This window comes from Aulonocara stuartgranti (genome assembly GCF_965226115.1).
Source record: "Aulonocara stuartgranti genome assembly, chromosome: 5".
NCBI lineage: Eukaryota > Metazoa > Chordata > Actinopteri > Cichliformes > Cichlidae > Aulonocara > Aulonocara stuartgranti.
The window spans coordinates 12,621,976-12,638,463 of NC_138943.1; the positions used below are offsets into that span (position 1 = coordinate 12,621,976).

Sequence of the window (16,488 nt, forward strand, 5' to 3'; positions counted from 1 at the left end):
AGCAAACATCATCATAGCTACATGCGGCTGTCCTCTTGTTTGATGGCAGATACTCCCTTCACCCTGGCTAAAAAGGCTAAAATGACCAAAGAAAAAGTGGAAAACAGTTAAACATGAGAGGTTTAGGACAAAGTTTGTGTTTTTTCCATTGTTTAAGCACTGCTTCCAGCCAAGAGTGATACCATATATGCCCCATAGCTGCAGAAAAGGCTAACATTGTTATATTTTTACAAAAAACAGCTGAACATGAGAGGTTTTTGGACCAATTTTGTGTTCTCCATTCTTTAAGCACCGGTTTGAGCACCATTTGAGCACCGGCACCGTTTCAAAAGTACCGATTTGGCACCGGTATCGGATAAAACCTAAACGATACCCATCCCTAGGGACAAGTGTTGCTCTTGTTAGAGGAATGCCTTTCTTAAAAATTCTTTGAAAACTATGCTGGCTATTCTTTGAAGTGTGTGTTGAGTATACAGAAAGGTGCAAACCATGTTTGACTGATAGCATGTATTCTATGAACACACACACACATATATATATATATATATATATATATATATATATATATGTATATATATATGTATATATATATATGTATATATGTATATATATGTATATATATATGTATATATATATGTATATATGTATATATATGTATATATATATATATATATATATATATATATATGTATATATATATGTAAACACCCAGCACGTCCCTGCGGGCGGTTTATCCTTCAAGCTCGGGTCCTCTACCAGAGGCCTGGGAGCTTGAGGGTCCTGCGCAGTATCTTAGCTGTCCCCAGGACTGCGCTCTTCTGGACAGAGATCTCCGATGTTGTTCCCGGGATCTGCTGGAGCCACTCGCCTAGCTTGGGAGTCACCGCACCTAGTGCTCCGATTACCACGGGGACCACCGTTACCTTCACCCTCCACATCCTCTCGAGCTCTTCTCTGAGCCCTTGGTATTTCTCCAGCTTCTCGTGTTCCTTCTTCCTGATATTGCTGTCATTCGGAACCGCTACATCGATCACTACGGCCGTCTTCTTCTGTTTGTCTACCACCACTATGTCCGGTTGGTTAGCCACCACCATTTTGTCCGTCTGTATCTGGAAGTCCCACAGGATCTTAGCTCGGTCATTCTCCACCACCCTTGGGGGTATCTCCCATTTTGACCTCGGGACTTCCAGGTTATACTCAGCACAGATGTTCCTGTACACTATGCCGGCCACTTGGTTATGGCGTTCCATGTATGCCTTGCCTGCTAGCATCTTGCACCCTGCTGTTATGTGCTGGATTGTCTCTGGGGCATCTTTACACAGCCTGCACCTGGGGTCTTGCCTGGTGTGATAGACCCCAGCCTCTATGGATCTTGTACTCAGAGCTTGTTCTTGTGCTGCCATGATTAGTGCCTCTGTGCTGTCTTTCAGTCCAGCTTTGTCCAGCCACTGGTAGGATTTCTGGATATCAGCCACCTCCTCTATCTGCCGGTGGTACATACCGTGCAGGGGCCTGTCCTTCCATGATGGTTCCTCGTCTCCCTCTTCTTTCTTGGGTTTCTGCTGCCTGAGGTATTCACTGAGCACTCGGTCAGTTGGGGCCATCTTCCCAATGTATTCTTGGATGTTCGTTGTCTCATCCTGGACTGTGGTGCTGACACTCACCAGTCCCCGGCCCCCTTCCTCCCGCTTAGCGTACAGCCTCAGGGTGCTGGACTTGGGGTGAAACCCTCCATGCATGGTGAGGAGCTTTCTTGTCTTTATGTCAGTGGCTTCTATCTCCTCCTTTGGCCAGCCTATTACCCCAGCAGGGTACCTGATCACGGGCAGGGCGTACGTGTTGATGGCCCGGATCTTGTTCTTACCATTCAGCTGACTCCTCAGGACTTGCCTGACCCTCTGCAGGTACTTGGTGGTTGCAGCTTTTCTAGCGGCCTCTTCATTGTTCCCATTCGCCTGCGGGATCCCCAGGTACTTGTAACTGTCCTCTATGTCTGCAATGTTGCCTTCTGGTAGTTCAATCCCCTCAGTTCTGACTACCTTCCCTCTCTTTGTTACCATCCGACTACACTTCTCCAGTCCGAACGACATTCCAATGTCATTGCTGTATAGCCTGGTAGTGTGGATCAGTGAATCGATGTCTCGTTCACTCTTGGCATACAGCTTGATGTCATCCATGTACAGGAGGTGGCTGACAACTGCTCCGTTCCGTAGTCAGTCTTGTTAATGATCTCACTGAGGGGGTTCAGGCCTATGCAGAACAGCAGTGGGGACAGAGCATCTCCTTGGTAGATCCCGCAAAATGTAAATGTGTGCAGATGGGAATAAGTATACTGATAAAAAAGGAACACTTAAATCAGTTCAGTGCAATTTTTCAATTCAGTTTGATTCATATAGTGCCAAGAAACAACAACATTGTCTGTAATTGTTTGAGGACAAAATGGTCATTTGAAACTGAAATCATCAATCCTTTAACCCAAGTCCATCTTTTTATTTATTTACATATTTGAGTAGCACGTATTCTTTCGACTATTGTGACTCTTATATGGTTATCTGATTTGTCACTATTGTGGTTATAATGTAGTTACGTTTTACAAACAGAAAGTATTTAGTTAATTAGAAAAGATAATTAGAAAATAATTTTAAGTTATAACTAGGGATGGGTACCGGTATCCGGTGCCATGATGGCACCGATTCTGACATAAACGGTAGTAACCAGACCGAAAAGCAGCGCACATTTCGGTGCTTTTTTTTTACTGAGATGTCATACACTTTGGATTCTAGCCAATCATTTTACCTTTGCAAGCGTAGTAGGCGGGCCCAAGTACGTACGTTCTTTTAGAGCAGAGCTACAGATTAAAAATGTCCAAGGCGAAGCTGTCAAAAGTCTGGCTGTACTTCACAGCAAAAGATGCAAACTCAGCAGCCTGCAAAAAGTGCTTTAAGGTGATACTGTGCAAAGGAGGTAACTCTTCGAATCTGATGAAACACCTGGTGACGCATAGCATTTTTTTAAAAGCTGAGAAATGCACCGTATTTGATAGCTTGCTGCGAGTCCTCACACCGAGTGCATCTACTGCGGGTGTGGTGCCTGTTATCCGACCCGGAGTTAGCAACATCCCCCAAAAACCCGAAGAGTAGAGTCCTGGCCCCTAGCCCTGCCAGTGTAGCAGAAATGATGATGGATGATGATGGCAGCAGCAGCCGTTCTTCTCTGCGTGAGTAGCTTAATGTTGTTCGTGTGTAATTTACGTTGAGCAGGCTAACCACGTTATTACATTAATGCATGTAAGGTGAACTAGCAAACACCGTCGTAGTTACATTAGGCTGTCTTCTTGTTTGATGGCAGATACTCCCTTCACCCTGGCCAAAAAAGCTAAAATGACCAAAGAAAAAGTGGGAAAACAGCTCAACATGAGAGGTTTTTGGACAAAGTTTGTGTTTTCCCATTACTTCCTGCCAAGAGTGATACCATATATCCCTATAGCTGCAGAAAAGGCTAACATTGTTATCTTTTTACAAAATAAACAGCTAAACATGAGAAGTTTTTGTACAAAGTGTGTGTTCTTCATTCTTTAAGTACCGGTTCGAGCACCGTTTAAGCACCGGCACCGTTTCAATGTATCGGTTTGGTACTGGTATCGGATAAAACCTAAATGATACCCATCCCTAGTTATAACAAGGTCACACTACTTACTTCTTTTATGATCAGAAAAAAAACACGTCTTTTTTCACTCACACCCACAGGATGACTCTTTTTGGGGAAAATATAAACATAGGTTATTTGAAGTTAGATATTGCAGAAGCTAAAACAAACAAAAATATAAAAACAATGTTTGATCTGATGCAGCTGTGAACTAGTACAGTATTTAACTACTATAATCTTTCCAAGAACTTTGGATCCTTTGCTTCCAAAGATGCTACTTTTATACCATCTTTTATGGAAAGGCACTTCACTCCCTGGACCAAGACTGGCTTTGTCTCTCTGATACTGTGGTGTCCAAGCCAAAGCTGAAGCGACCCTAACAGCCAGATTACATTGAGATACTTCAGAATGTTTGCCTATGATGAGTACACTCACCTTCATGTGTGGACCGTGCTTTGAAAACATGTCACCTTCCATTGACTTTCTAATGTTTCTTTACAGTAATGCTATTGAAAGATACAGACTATAGGTTCCTTCTTTGGGAATTCTGTGCACATTACATTACAGTCTAATTAATGCAGTGGTTCTTAACCTGGGTTCAATCGAACCCTAGGGGTTCGATGAGTTGGTCTCAGGGGTTCGGCAGAGCCTCCGCCATGACATGCACAGCTCATTTTGTGCACCAGTAAAAAACATATCTATGTCTTGAATTTGAAAAAAAGAAAAATATTTTTCACTAAAGAGGGGTTCAGTGAATGCACATATGAAACTGGTGGGGTTCGGTACCTCCAACAAGGTTAAGAACCACTGAATTAATGCTACTGTACAGGTACATTGAGCTGTTATTATATTCATTGTAATGCTGCAATTTTTGCACCATTTTTCACTGGTAATAGTTTTCACCAAGGCAATTCTGTTTGATATTATAGTGTTTTTTATTGTTTTACTGTGTAGGTTAAGGCACTGATAGAATTGTAAGGTTCAAGGCTGACAAAAACAAATTGCAAGTAATGGGAAATACTTTAGTGTCAAATGTAAAACAATACAATGTATTATGAGTCCTAATCGTATTTACAGTCAGTGTATCTGTAAATTGTAATCTTGTTAATGTATTTTTGTGGACCCCAGAAGATAAGCTGTTACCTTGGCATTTTTCGATGTCCTCACATAAATAGCAGAGACAACCTGTGTGTGTCTCTTTGTGTGAGTTTGTGTGTGTGTAGGGTGGGTTGGGGGAGTGGGGGGTAGAAGGCATGTAGCCGTAGGTTAGCAGTGGGTGAGAGCAGTAATGCTGCTTCAGTCATAATAGGATCTGACGATGACTCATGCACAGCAAAAACAACAAATGCTCCTCTCTTCCCTCCTCTTATCTTCTCTTCCTCTTCTCATCTCATTCTCATTTTTCTTGTCTCTTTTCCCAGTATCCCTTGATTCTTTCTTTTCTTATTCTGTGTTCTCTCTTTTATCGTCTTTCCACCTCCTCATCTCTTTTTTTAACATCTTGTCATGCATTATTCCCACGTGCATCGTATCTGTTTGCCTGTCGTTGTTTTATTTTGTTTTGCTTTTCTCCTTCTTCTCTTCTTTTATATTTCCTGCTTTCTCTTTTCTACTGTTTCCCACAATTCTTCCCTGATGGAAGAATGTTTTTCATCATATTTTATTTTCTCTACTATTTTCTCTTTTTTCGATGCTTCTCTGAAGACTATTTATGTTTTCTTCTTTCTTTTTTCCTTTGTTTTTCCTTTTCAGCCCCAATCATATCTAAGCTTGTGCTCTTTTCCCTCTGCAGTTTGCAACCATAGAATTATTTCCTTCCCTGCATAGATAGTTATATCTTCTACCAACCAAGCTCATTTTGATAATCCAGATGTTGTTTTATTTATTATTATCAGTGATCGACTCAGCAAATCTATTAAAGTTGTGTTTGCCAAAATTCAGCAAAAAATGACATGGGGTCTGTTGTGTTTGTCCTGAGCTGATTGCTTATTGAAGCACTAGTATATCTGGCTTAGTTGTCCACATGAAAGTCTCTTGTAGTAAGAATAACTACAATTTTCTTGATTAGTTTCATTATCCTTGGGTCATTTAAATCTATTTAAGTCGTATTGACGAATTTGACCAAAAAAAAGAAAGAAAGAAAACTTCTTACTGAGGTATGTACTTTCTTTTGCCAGCTGAAGAAGGAAGTCATGGTCAGCAATATGAAATTTTGAGCCACATTACTAATTCTACAAGCAGCAAAAAAAATGTTGTTTCTCAAAAAGGGACCTCAATGAAAAGACTCCTGAAACAGATGATTACTTGGTTTAAGTCTTCTTAGTCAAGATGGTGAACACTGCACCTTGCTGGTGTTCTCCTTCTACCATAATATGTTAAAGGGCTTTGCTGTAATCTGGACTGTTTCCCCTTCCTTGCCATTATGTGCATTTGACCTCATTTCTAAATACTATTATGATTTAGCTTTATTTAACTGATCACTCTTTTATGGTGAGGTGTTTGAGAGCAACAGAAAAATAAGGTTGATGTGCAACACAAGTTCTTGACTGAATTTAATTGTTACACGGTAAAACTGCCAGACCACCAAGACACCTCTATTAATCGCACTGTCTTATCTTTTCTCCCCATTGTCATTGTAGCCGTACCTCTCTGCCCTTGCTCATCTCCTTCCACCTTATTTGTCTTTGCTTTACAGACACATAAACTGTTTTTTCCTTATTTCTACTGTATATGCTCATCAAAAACCTAATGCTTTTTGCTCATTTCCATCTTTTGCATGTAGTGTACTGCTCTTTAATACGCTATAAGTTTATGTGCTATGTTATGTCTATCTGCATCTCTGCTGTTGCTACTTACTAGCAGAGGCAATCATTTGCCTTGAGCTGGGTGTTTCATTCGCATTCCTGTTCATTTGTTCTTACTGCATTCTAAATGTAAATTGCTGCAGCCCCTGCTTCACTGCCAGTCACTGGCCTGATATACCCCTCTGCTTTATTGCAACATCCAAGTATATCCACATTGCTTTTCTGCATGTCATTCTTTCAAGCCCTGCAGTTACCTGATAAACCTTCTATTCTTTGAAGATTTTAGATTGTTCCACTGTATTCTGCTGAAACGTCTAAACTTCTCTGTTGAACCACAAAATATCAACCCACCATTTTATCAAATCCCTATATGTGAATGGAGTCTTTGTTGTTGATGTTTAAAGCTTCCATTCGGCGATAGGTTTAACAAAAATAACTTGTTTAACAAGTTATTTTAATGTTTATATTTAAATAATTACAGCTTTTACGCTGAAAATTATTAAAGACAGCAGTTATCCATAATACCATTTTTGGACTTGTGGGTGCATTGCCCATGTCAAACCTTTCTGAGTGTTTGGAAAACCATGAAAACAGCTTTTCATATAAACGTCTGGTTAATGAGAAATTGCAAAGGCCTATATAGTGCTACATTTCCCTGCCTTTCATCTGGACTATCCTCTCCATTACAATCCAAAATCCTGCTGCAAGTTCCACTACATAAGCCAGAGCTCAGCACTATCACAGAGGATAAGAGAATTGTGTGTGTAGTGCTAGTGGTGGAGTAAAAGTGGGGGCGAGCTCAGAGCCAGAGAGATGGGAAAAGCAATGAGCTCCAGATAGATACAAAGTCATGAGTGAGTGTGAGAGGGTAAAGGGGGAAAAAGATAATTGAGTTTTAAAATGCCCTTTTATTGATCCAGTAGCAGAATCATAAAGCTGCATTTCATTGCATCAAAAAGCAAAATTGCATCAGTGCTTCTCTGTCTTGATAAAGATGAGTAAACAAAAATAAAATGAAGCAAAACACAAGGAGAGAGAAAAATATCAAAAGCTTGGAGAACAGGGATTGAGGGAATTAGTGCTCAATCCCCCTCAGCAGCTACAGGGAAAGCGAACAAGCATGGAATTCAACCCCAAATCCCAATTTGAGCTGCTAATAACATCATGAGAGGAGAGTTATTTCAATGCCATTGGTCAGCTTGTTATTGTAAACACAATTTCTGATTGATGAGACATCATCTGAAAGTAGTAGATGTTACGTAGTTGTACTTGTGAATTCCCCTACCTCCGTAACTTTCTAATGACGTGATTTTGGGCAGTGGCTTCAGACAGTTTCAGACAGCTGTAGTATTTTGATAGTTCATAGGTGTTATATAATGTTTTGTAGATCCACACGTCTTCATATTGTAGCAGTATGCCCTTATTTAGGGTTTATGCCAAACTACAGTAATATTTCACTTGGCCTAGTAGTCTATCTATGTATAGTTTTGTGAGAAATTAAGTACATCCCATGATTCAATAGCAATTAAGAGTGAAAGTAATCAAATGCAATGGAATCAGTGATCGGTTTGCTACTATTGAGTATTTAGATGTGTGTTAAAACAATCCTGCAATCATCCCAGAAGTGTACATCCCTGCAAATTAACCCCAAGGTCATAGAGTTCATACCCTCACCTGTCTTCATGAGCTTTGAGTAGTGACTGAAAGAATGAAATTGATTAGCATGCCTGCTAGACATCTTCTGGGGAATGTGCTCTGGACATCAGGCCCCAGAGCAGACCCAGGACTCACTGGAGAGATTTCATCTCTTGGCTGGCTTGGGTTCGATTCATTGTCCCATCGGATGACCTGGAAGAGGTGGCTGAGGTGAGGGAAATCTGGGCTTCTCTTTTAAGACCGCTGCCCTTGTGACCGTAACCTGGATTAGTGGCAGAAAATGGACTGATGGATGAATGGATGGAAATAAGTATTCCATTAGTATATGTGTACACCGGCCTATTTTGGTTTTCTCCCCATGCATACATAAGTAAATCTGCATCACTCTGAGCCAACAAACTTGAGCAATCACTGATTTGTGCATGAGATGATCGTACACACAATTTGTGCATATGCACTCTTAGTTAATGGGGCAAATGATCCAGTAAGAAGCTGAAGGCTGAAAAAGAATTAAGGTGTTGTAGTGGCCTAGTCCAGAACTAAACCTGATTGAAATGTGTCAGCACTGCACAGAGTGCTTTGAAAACATCCCTTTTCGAATGGCTGTGTGGAATAGCCTGTCCTTTGGGTTTCTCTTGGTTTATGCTGCTGTTGATGTTTCAGCTTAGCCCCTGCTACAGAGAAGACAGGAGTCATACCCAACAACTTCTTTGTACAGAAGTACAACCAAATGTTAAAAACAAGAAGCCATTACTCCACATGTAAGAGCTCACTATCTTCACATATAACATATTTTAATATATTTAAATTTATATTATTTTACCTCTTCCTGGTAAACTGTATATATGTACATGTGTCCCCAACTATGCATAACACAATGATCATCACTCTATATGCTTTTCTTAGAGGACTGCATACAAGGATATCTCTGAATCATCTGCTTTGGCTGAATTATCACAATCCATCCTGCATAACAAAAGATCTACACAGGTTAACACAGTGCCTTGAGTCCTACATAGTAGGGTCCCTATGATGCACTAGCTTGTAATATTTCCTGTTGTTGTCATTCTGAAGAGACTATTGCTATTTTACACAATGTAAAATAGCAATAGTCAATTTCTTGTGGTTTTCAAAGAATCCTCGTTAACTCCATATTTTAAACAGTACAAAACAAGCAACATAAAAAATGGACATCAGTACCTCCTATGTAACGTGTCACATTCTTAACAAAAAAGCATCCCTCAGCCTTTTGACCTATATTTGTGAAGGTCCAGTGAACTCAGTTAAAGTTGTGTGGATCAGAAAAGCTTGTAAGAATTACATCAGTCTGTTTCCTCTGATAAAAAACAAGTAAATAAAAAAAAACAACTGAAAAACACCACAAGGGACAATAAAGAGAGAAAAAGACGAGGGGAAGAATTGCAACTGTCAAGTAAACTTTGTTAACTTTCTATCACAAAATGAAATAGGACAGATGAGGTTGAGAATGAGCCATTTTCCTGACTTGTATAAACATGCATCTACAAGATAAATGGGGAAGCCACAGTTGAATTTATTATTGCCTGAATACAATGAATTGTATGTACCGTATTTCCCGGACTACAAAGCGCACCTGAATATTAGCCGCACAAGCTAAAATCAGGGGAAAATCCTGTTTTGTACATACATTAGCCGCACCTGACTAAAAGCCGCAGGTGTTTCAATGTTGACTTATCATATGTAAGAGAATATGCACAAAGGGAATTGTCAGGAAAGAGATGGCTGTTTGGAGACACACCCCTTTTATTAATATTTTGAAAAACAAGTTATGGGTACATATTTGCACATGTAGTACATAACAGTAACCTATAGCACACCAGAAAAATAGATTCGGACTACCTTTTAGGCTCAGGTGAAGTGACACGGAGAAGAAAAGTCAGTCATTCACCATCTTTCTCTTCTTCCTGCGCACTAAAACCACCAAAGTCCTCTCCTCCAGTGTCGGATACAAACAGGCTCAGGATGGCTTCGTCATCCACTCTCCGCTTCTCTCCTTCGTTGTCACTTTCAAAACCAAAGAAATCCTCGTTGTCAGTGTCAGAGTCGAACACCCTCAGAAGGGCCGTGGCGGTGTCCTCCTCTCCATCATGCAGCAGTCCAGCCCTTCAAAATCCGTTGGTGATCGTGGATGTTTTCGCACTTTTCCACGCTGTCAGAATCCACCGGTGGAGTTGGGCATAACTTGCTTTTCGCAAGTTTATCGCCGCTCGTCATCCACGCCTCCCGCTGAATGCGTAGCGCTACTTTGAAGTTTGTTTTTCGCGCTACTTCGTACGGCACTACGTTGCCTGGCGGACGGACATGTGACTAACATACCACTCTTGAACCTCGATCCTTCCGCCAGGCAACGTAGTGCCGTAACAAACAAAACAAATCGTCTTACGATATCACAAAAATCATGGAAAATCCATAGAAAAGCCGCACCTGACTAAAAGCCGCAGGGTTCAAAGCTTGTGCAAAAAGTAGCGGCTTATAGCCCGACAATTACGGTAATGGCCATACAACGACAAGGGAGATGTAGTTCAGCAAACCATTGGACATTTGAGTTATTGCACAACTTAACTATTTATTGAATGCATTTCACAGTTTTATGCATGGTTTATTTTAAGCTAACCTAGATAGACAGATAGATATTTTGTCACTGAAACTGCTTTAATAGTGAATAAATCTTGTTTTTTTTAATATATGTTTAAGCGTTGATTTTTTTCCACAGTCTCCAGCCAGACACATGGTTTTGCTTTTTGCATCCTTAAATGTCCTTAAACTCAATTCAGCCTCTATCCTAGTAGCTGCAAAGTACCCACTGCACTGTGTGTTTGTGCATGTGTGTGGCTGTTCCTCTCTTTGGAAGAGAAAGTGTGAGATATGTGTGTACGCATGTGTGATTATTTGTGTATGTTTGTGCGTGGCCCCGTCTGCTCTCCACTTTTAGCTGACTGACCTGCAGACAGACAGGGCAGCTCCACAGAGAGTTGTGCCTTTTGGCCTTTTCTGCAGCACTGTGCATGTGTGTATATTTGCGCCCGTGTTTATTTAGTACAAAGTGGATGTTTGTCAGTTGCTGAACGTGCAGTCCATGCATGTGACTTTGCTGTTGGTGACAGATTTGCTCATGTTGCTTTGTGTGTTCCTGTATATGCACGATTAAGTGTAAAATGTGTGAGACTCAGTCAGTGTGTGTGTTTTTATTAGCTTCAAAAGGTAACATATATTTTGGTATTTATGTTTAGCTTTGGGTCCCATTTCCAATACAATGCCTATTTCCAATACTACTCTGCTAAAAAAAAGAAAGAAAGTGTGCGTTACTCTAAGATATAATAATATCTGGATAGCATTTGGTAGCACCATCTGCATGTTTAAATAGAATCAAACCATGCATAGTTGGTTTCCTCATTTGGCATTCTCAGCCCAAATGCCCATTGACAAGATCAGCATTGAAGTCACTTAAACTGACAGTATCTGCACTTTGAGTTCTGATTGTTCTACCCTGTTGGCTGTAGATGCTACCTTCTTATCCTACACTCTCAATTACCTGCTGTGCTTTGCATTTTATAGAGAAATGTCACACTGATTTAATTCCACAAATAAATTAAATATGAAACACTGCTCTGCTGTCATTCATCAGATGCTTGTGGCCGTATTGATATAGGCCTTGCTTTGCTCAGGAGGTAGAGCAGGCCACCTACTCATCGGAAGGTTGGTGGTTCGATCCCTGGCTCCTCCAGTCTGCATGCCAAATATCCTTGGGCAAGATACTAACCCCAACTTGCTCTCCGATGCATCCATCGGAGTATGACTGTGTGTGAATGTACTTAAAAAGAGTATAGATGAAGTGCTTGTGAGAATGGGTGTGAATGTGGCGTGTTATATAGAGCACTTTAAGTACTCCGGGAGAGTAGAAAAGCGCTATATAAGAACCAGTCCATTTATAACATAAGATTCTTATTTTTCTGAAACTGTAAAGTGAAGTGAAAATGAAGATATGCAATGTATTACTTGGTGCTGCCTACTGGTGATACTGTCATGGCTGGCGAGGCAGGCCGTGTGGAGTTAAAGTGAGGACCCAAGTGCAGGCAGAGGTTTGTATGAGGAGTGAGTTTATTTAAGGTGGAGATGGCAAGGACAGGAACTAAGAAATAACCAAACTGAGAAAACCTAAATACATGAAACTGAAACCAAAACTCACAGAGTGACATGCAAAGGAACAAAGGAAGGACCACGGAGGAAACACAGGGAGACTTGGGGAAGACATCACAGACAAACCAGTAACCCACAACAGAAAACACAGGGCTAATATTTTCACAGCGGCAAGAAGGGAACGGGAAACAGGAGGGAAACACAGCTGGGAGAAATCAGAATTGACGAGACAAGGAAGCAAAGCAGAATACACTAATGTGAGACACAGACCTTCAAAGTAAAACAGGAAGTACACAGAGGCACGGTGGAGGGAGAAAGAGAACATGGAGGAGCACATGACGGGATGAGGAAACACAGAACACAAGGAGTAGAAACACAAAGCACCAGAACTAACACCACAATATAAACACAAACACACAGAGGGAGACACAGAGGTCAACTATACGAGAGGAAATTACTAAATACACAGGGAACTAAACAGAATACAGGAAACCTGAACTGGACACTATGAAATAAACTAAGATACAAAGAGAACCTTAAACATCAAACATAATGCAAAAGACACAAGGAACTCAAAATGCTGGGTCGAGAGACCCAGGATCCTGACAGATACCTATTGAAATGATATAAAAAAAACAATCAGTCAATGTTCAGACAACATTTTAAACCAGCAAACTCAGTATGATTCACTTGTAATGCACTGTAATGCCATATGTCATACAAGTGTTTCCTGCTTTTAGACAAATCCCAGAGACTTTCTGAATGTTAAATATTTGAAGTACAATTCAAGGTCTATAAGAAAGTAGGGTATAGCTACTCACAAATACAGTTTATCAATGGCAGGCTGATCAAAGAGCTTTATTTATTCAAATGTCACCGTGTGTATTTCATCAAAATCTATAAACGGAAGCTTCCATTGTGGATGCCTGGCTGTTGTTGAGTTGGCTTAACTGCTTATGCAGAATTCAGGCAGTTCCTTAATTAGGTTTCAGTTAATTGCACACCCACATGCAGCTTATAAGTCAATTATAGGCTAAATTGATCGTGGGCTATGAAAAGGAATAACACATACACTTTAGTAGGCACATCGCTACCACCCCCCAGCATGTCTCGGTGCCTGCCTCTCTTCGACTGTCATCCATGCTGCCAACCTAACAATTTTCACAGCAATGAATATAAAATGAGGTTGTGTTTCTTTATATTGTTTGTGTTAAAACAGTGCGTGTGTGTGCATAATGATTGTTTTGGTTTCCTTTGTTTGTTTTCTTTGTTTTCTTTTAAATGTGTTTATTTTGACACAATGCGTGATACAATGTTATGAAGAACAATAACAGAAATGTAGACAAACTTTTTAAGCTTGGCATCAATTGTTGTTTGATGTTTTGGGGGAATAATAAATGTTTTTGTTTTGTTTCTTTGCTGATGAGCAAAGGTGATGTATTGTTACATTGTTACAGCACTGTTGTAACAATGTTATTGATTTTTATATTATTTTTGAGGGGAGCAGGGTGGACAAGGTGGTCAAAAATAGCTTGAGCTTGACTAGGTCAGCTGTGGCTTATACACAGTCTTCTTCCAACAATCATTGTTGGTACACAGCTTCCCTCTAATCTTACTCAAGTAGTTTTCATTGCTGATACTCATCAAATATTAATCATATGAACAAAAGACTGCAAATCGCTCATCTGGTTGCTCTCATCATTGTTGTTTGTTGGAACTTTGGAACACCTCATTGCCTTTATCAGACAGCTGTAGTTTGTTGTTTGTTTATAAACTCTCTTTCCCCTATCTTTCTACAGATGTAAAGGTATATGTGAGCGATGAAAAATCAATCTCCCAAATGTTTATTGACATATAAATATATTTTCAGTGGAAGGCTCTGAAGTAAAATTGTGTCTTTCTTGGATGGATAGCAGATTTTTGCTAAAGAAATAGTTACTGAGAGAGGTTTGTCAAGATACGTGAGATTAGATTTAAAAAAAAAAGCTATTAGAGTCAGATAGTTGGCATCTTTACAGGGAAACACTTTCATTTAAAAGGATTACAATTTGACCAAGTGTGTCATTTTTCTAGGTATCCTCACATGAACCTTAGGTGACTCTGCTCTGAACTCCACATGACCTCCTGATTCCTTTATCCTATCATAATGCATGCAACTGTGTATATAGAGTTTTTAGCACATTCATTATTATGTGCAAGTGTTTTATCTGCTTTAGGCTAGATATTATCTGTAGTTCACGTCGTTCTCCAGGGCTTGGTCTATGATTTTACAAGGATAATAAAACAGACAAGAAGGGGGTGTTTTTATTCACCCTCCTACAGGCAGATTTCATGTCTGTTTGTCTAGATTTTAATCTACAGTGGAAGCTAAAAAAACATTAAATTAAAATTCACAGATTAGTGTATTATGTTCCAGGCAGCAGACATGGCTAGGCTAATTACTTAAGATTAGAGTACAGACAAAGGGATAGTCTGAAGCATCTGGATAAGTCTGGTATGCAAAAAGTTAATCTCTATGAAGTTTGTTTGACTGTTAATGTTGAATTCTTGACTGAATTTTTTTGGTAACTTTAAGCTCTAAAATGTAACTACTGCAGTATATCAACACAACTGATGATGTCATTGTGTTTATTATTACTACCTTCATTTTTCATTTATGTTCAAAGAATATCAAAAAGGTTATCTGATCTCCCTTGTTTTAATTTTCATATATAGATATCTGGCCAATTCGGAATCCGTAGGCGTGGGCCAATATTTTGGGAACTGGTTTCTGCTTGTAGCACCGGTTATGTTGATCATGTCTGAGGCTTTAGATATTTAGCAAGAAGGATACCAACTGCCTGAATGCCGTGTCATAACCACTGGCTATTGCCACACAGCAATATAGCTTTTAATTATATATTTTTTAACAATGACTGGCACTTAAAGCTAAAAGTACTGGGTGGCGTATTCACTGGCTGCACCAGAATCCCAGAAAAAAAATTGTCAATTAACTAGATATGCTAAGTTAACAGACTAGCTAATATGCTACTGGTTTGGCCTTGAGTGTCTGACAAAGTTTAGGAAATACTGAATTGTTCAGGTGCTCTCTTCCTGAACTTGAGCATTATGTGTTACCACTGTCTCCATGAATGTCTGAGAAATAGAAATGTAATATGCTAAGATAAACAGCACAGATTAGCAATTTCCTGAAAACATTTTTGTTTAATGACAAATTCAACAAACAGTTGGTTTGTGTGTAGCTTCTAAAAGCTTTGATATTTTTCCCTCATAGACATTGTGTTCTTTGCTTTCTAGTCTGTCTTTTCATGTGAACTTGGAATACTTTTTCCTGATATGATCAGCTGTTCTATGATGTGATGTGTGAGTGTGAGGAAGTAAGCAAGACACTTGTTGTCATCCTTGCTGAAGGTACTAGTCTGAACCACTACAGAAAAAGCAACAGGGTGACAGGTGTTCACACCTTTTCAAGCTGGTGGGTTATACTATTTTGTCTTTGAAAGTTTGTGTGTGTGGGTATTGCTATTTATGCAGCTGCAAGGTCTACTCTGTTGTCACACTGTCAGCTTTATCTCTTTGCACCTCACATCTTTGTCAGATAGATCACTTCCCTGTCATATCCTCCAGCTTCAGGACACAAAGGACAGAATATCCAAAACATTAGCTATAAGTCGTAAACCTTAAAACTTTGATTTTTCAGTTACCATTTTTGTAGTAGTTATACGTTATGTTAGCCGAGGACACTGACTGATAGCATTGACGTGTCAACATTACACGTGACACAGGATACAGGATAAAGGTTCCTGAAAAGGTTTTTATCGGGGCCTCTCTAATGTTGTTCAGTGTATGTGACTAACCTATCACCTGCTTTCTGGCTTGACAGAGGCAGCCTAGACAAAAGGGCCAAAAACAAGTCTTATAAAAGAAAGAAACTTATATCACGACCTTCCCCTTTAAAAACACAATTTATACACAGAAAAGTTGATATGTTGAAATGCTCAAATTCTCACTGAGATAACACTGACATGTTTAAATCATTCCAGTCAAAAATAAAAGTGTTGTAATACTTCATTACACACAAAAATAAAAATAAGTTGGCTGCTTTTTTATTTTTTCCATATTTTTTTGTAATTTTATGAGTCTGGACTTTTGGTTGAGTTTGGCAAGCACTGTAATGGTGTCCGAATCCCTTATAGGAAGATACAGA

The 16,488-nt window shown here is 39.7% G+C and overlaps 1 protein-coding gene across 1 annotated transcript in view; it reads right to left on the minus strand.

Moving 5' to 3' along the window:
• Positions 1–752: 752 nt before the first annotated feature.
• Positions 753–16,488, minus strand: part of LOC309707366 (uncharacterized protein) — a gene marked incomplete at its 3' end in the record, with an annotated part of 455,076 nt that continues 439,340 nt past the window's right edge. Inside the window, exon 3 of the mRNA XM_082534679.1 lies at positions 753–2,190. Coding sequence (XP_082390805.1) covers positions 753–2,177 — 1,425 coding nt within the window. The 5' untranslated portion in view covers positions 2,178–2,190. The remainder of the gene's footprint in view (positions 2,191–16,488) is intronic.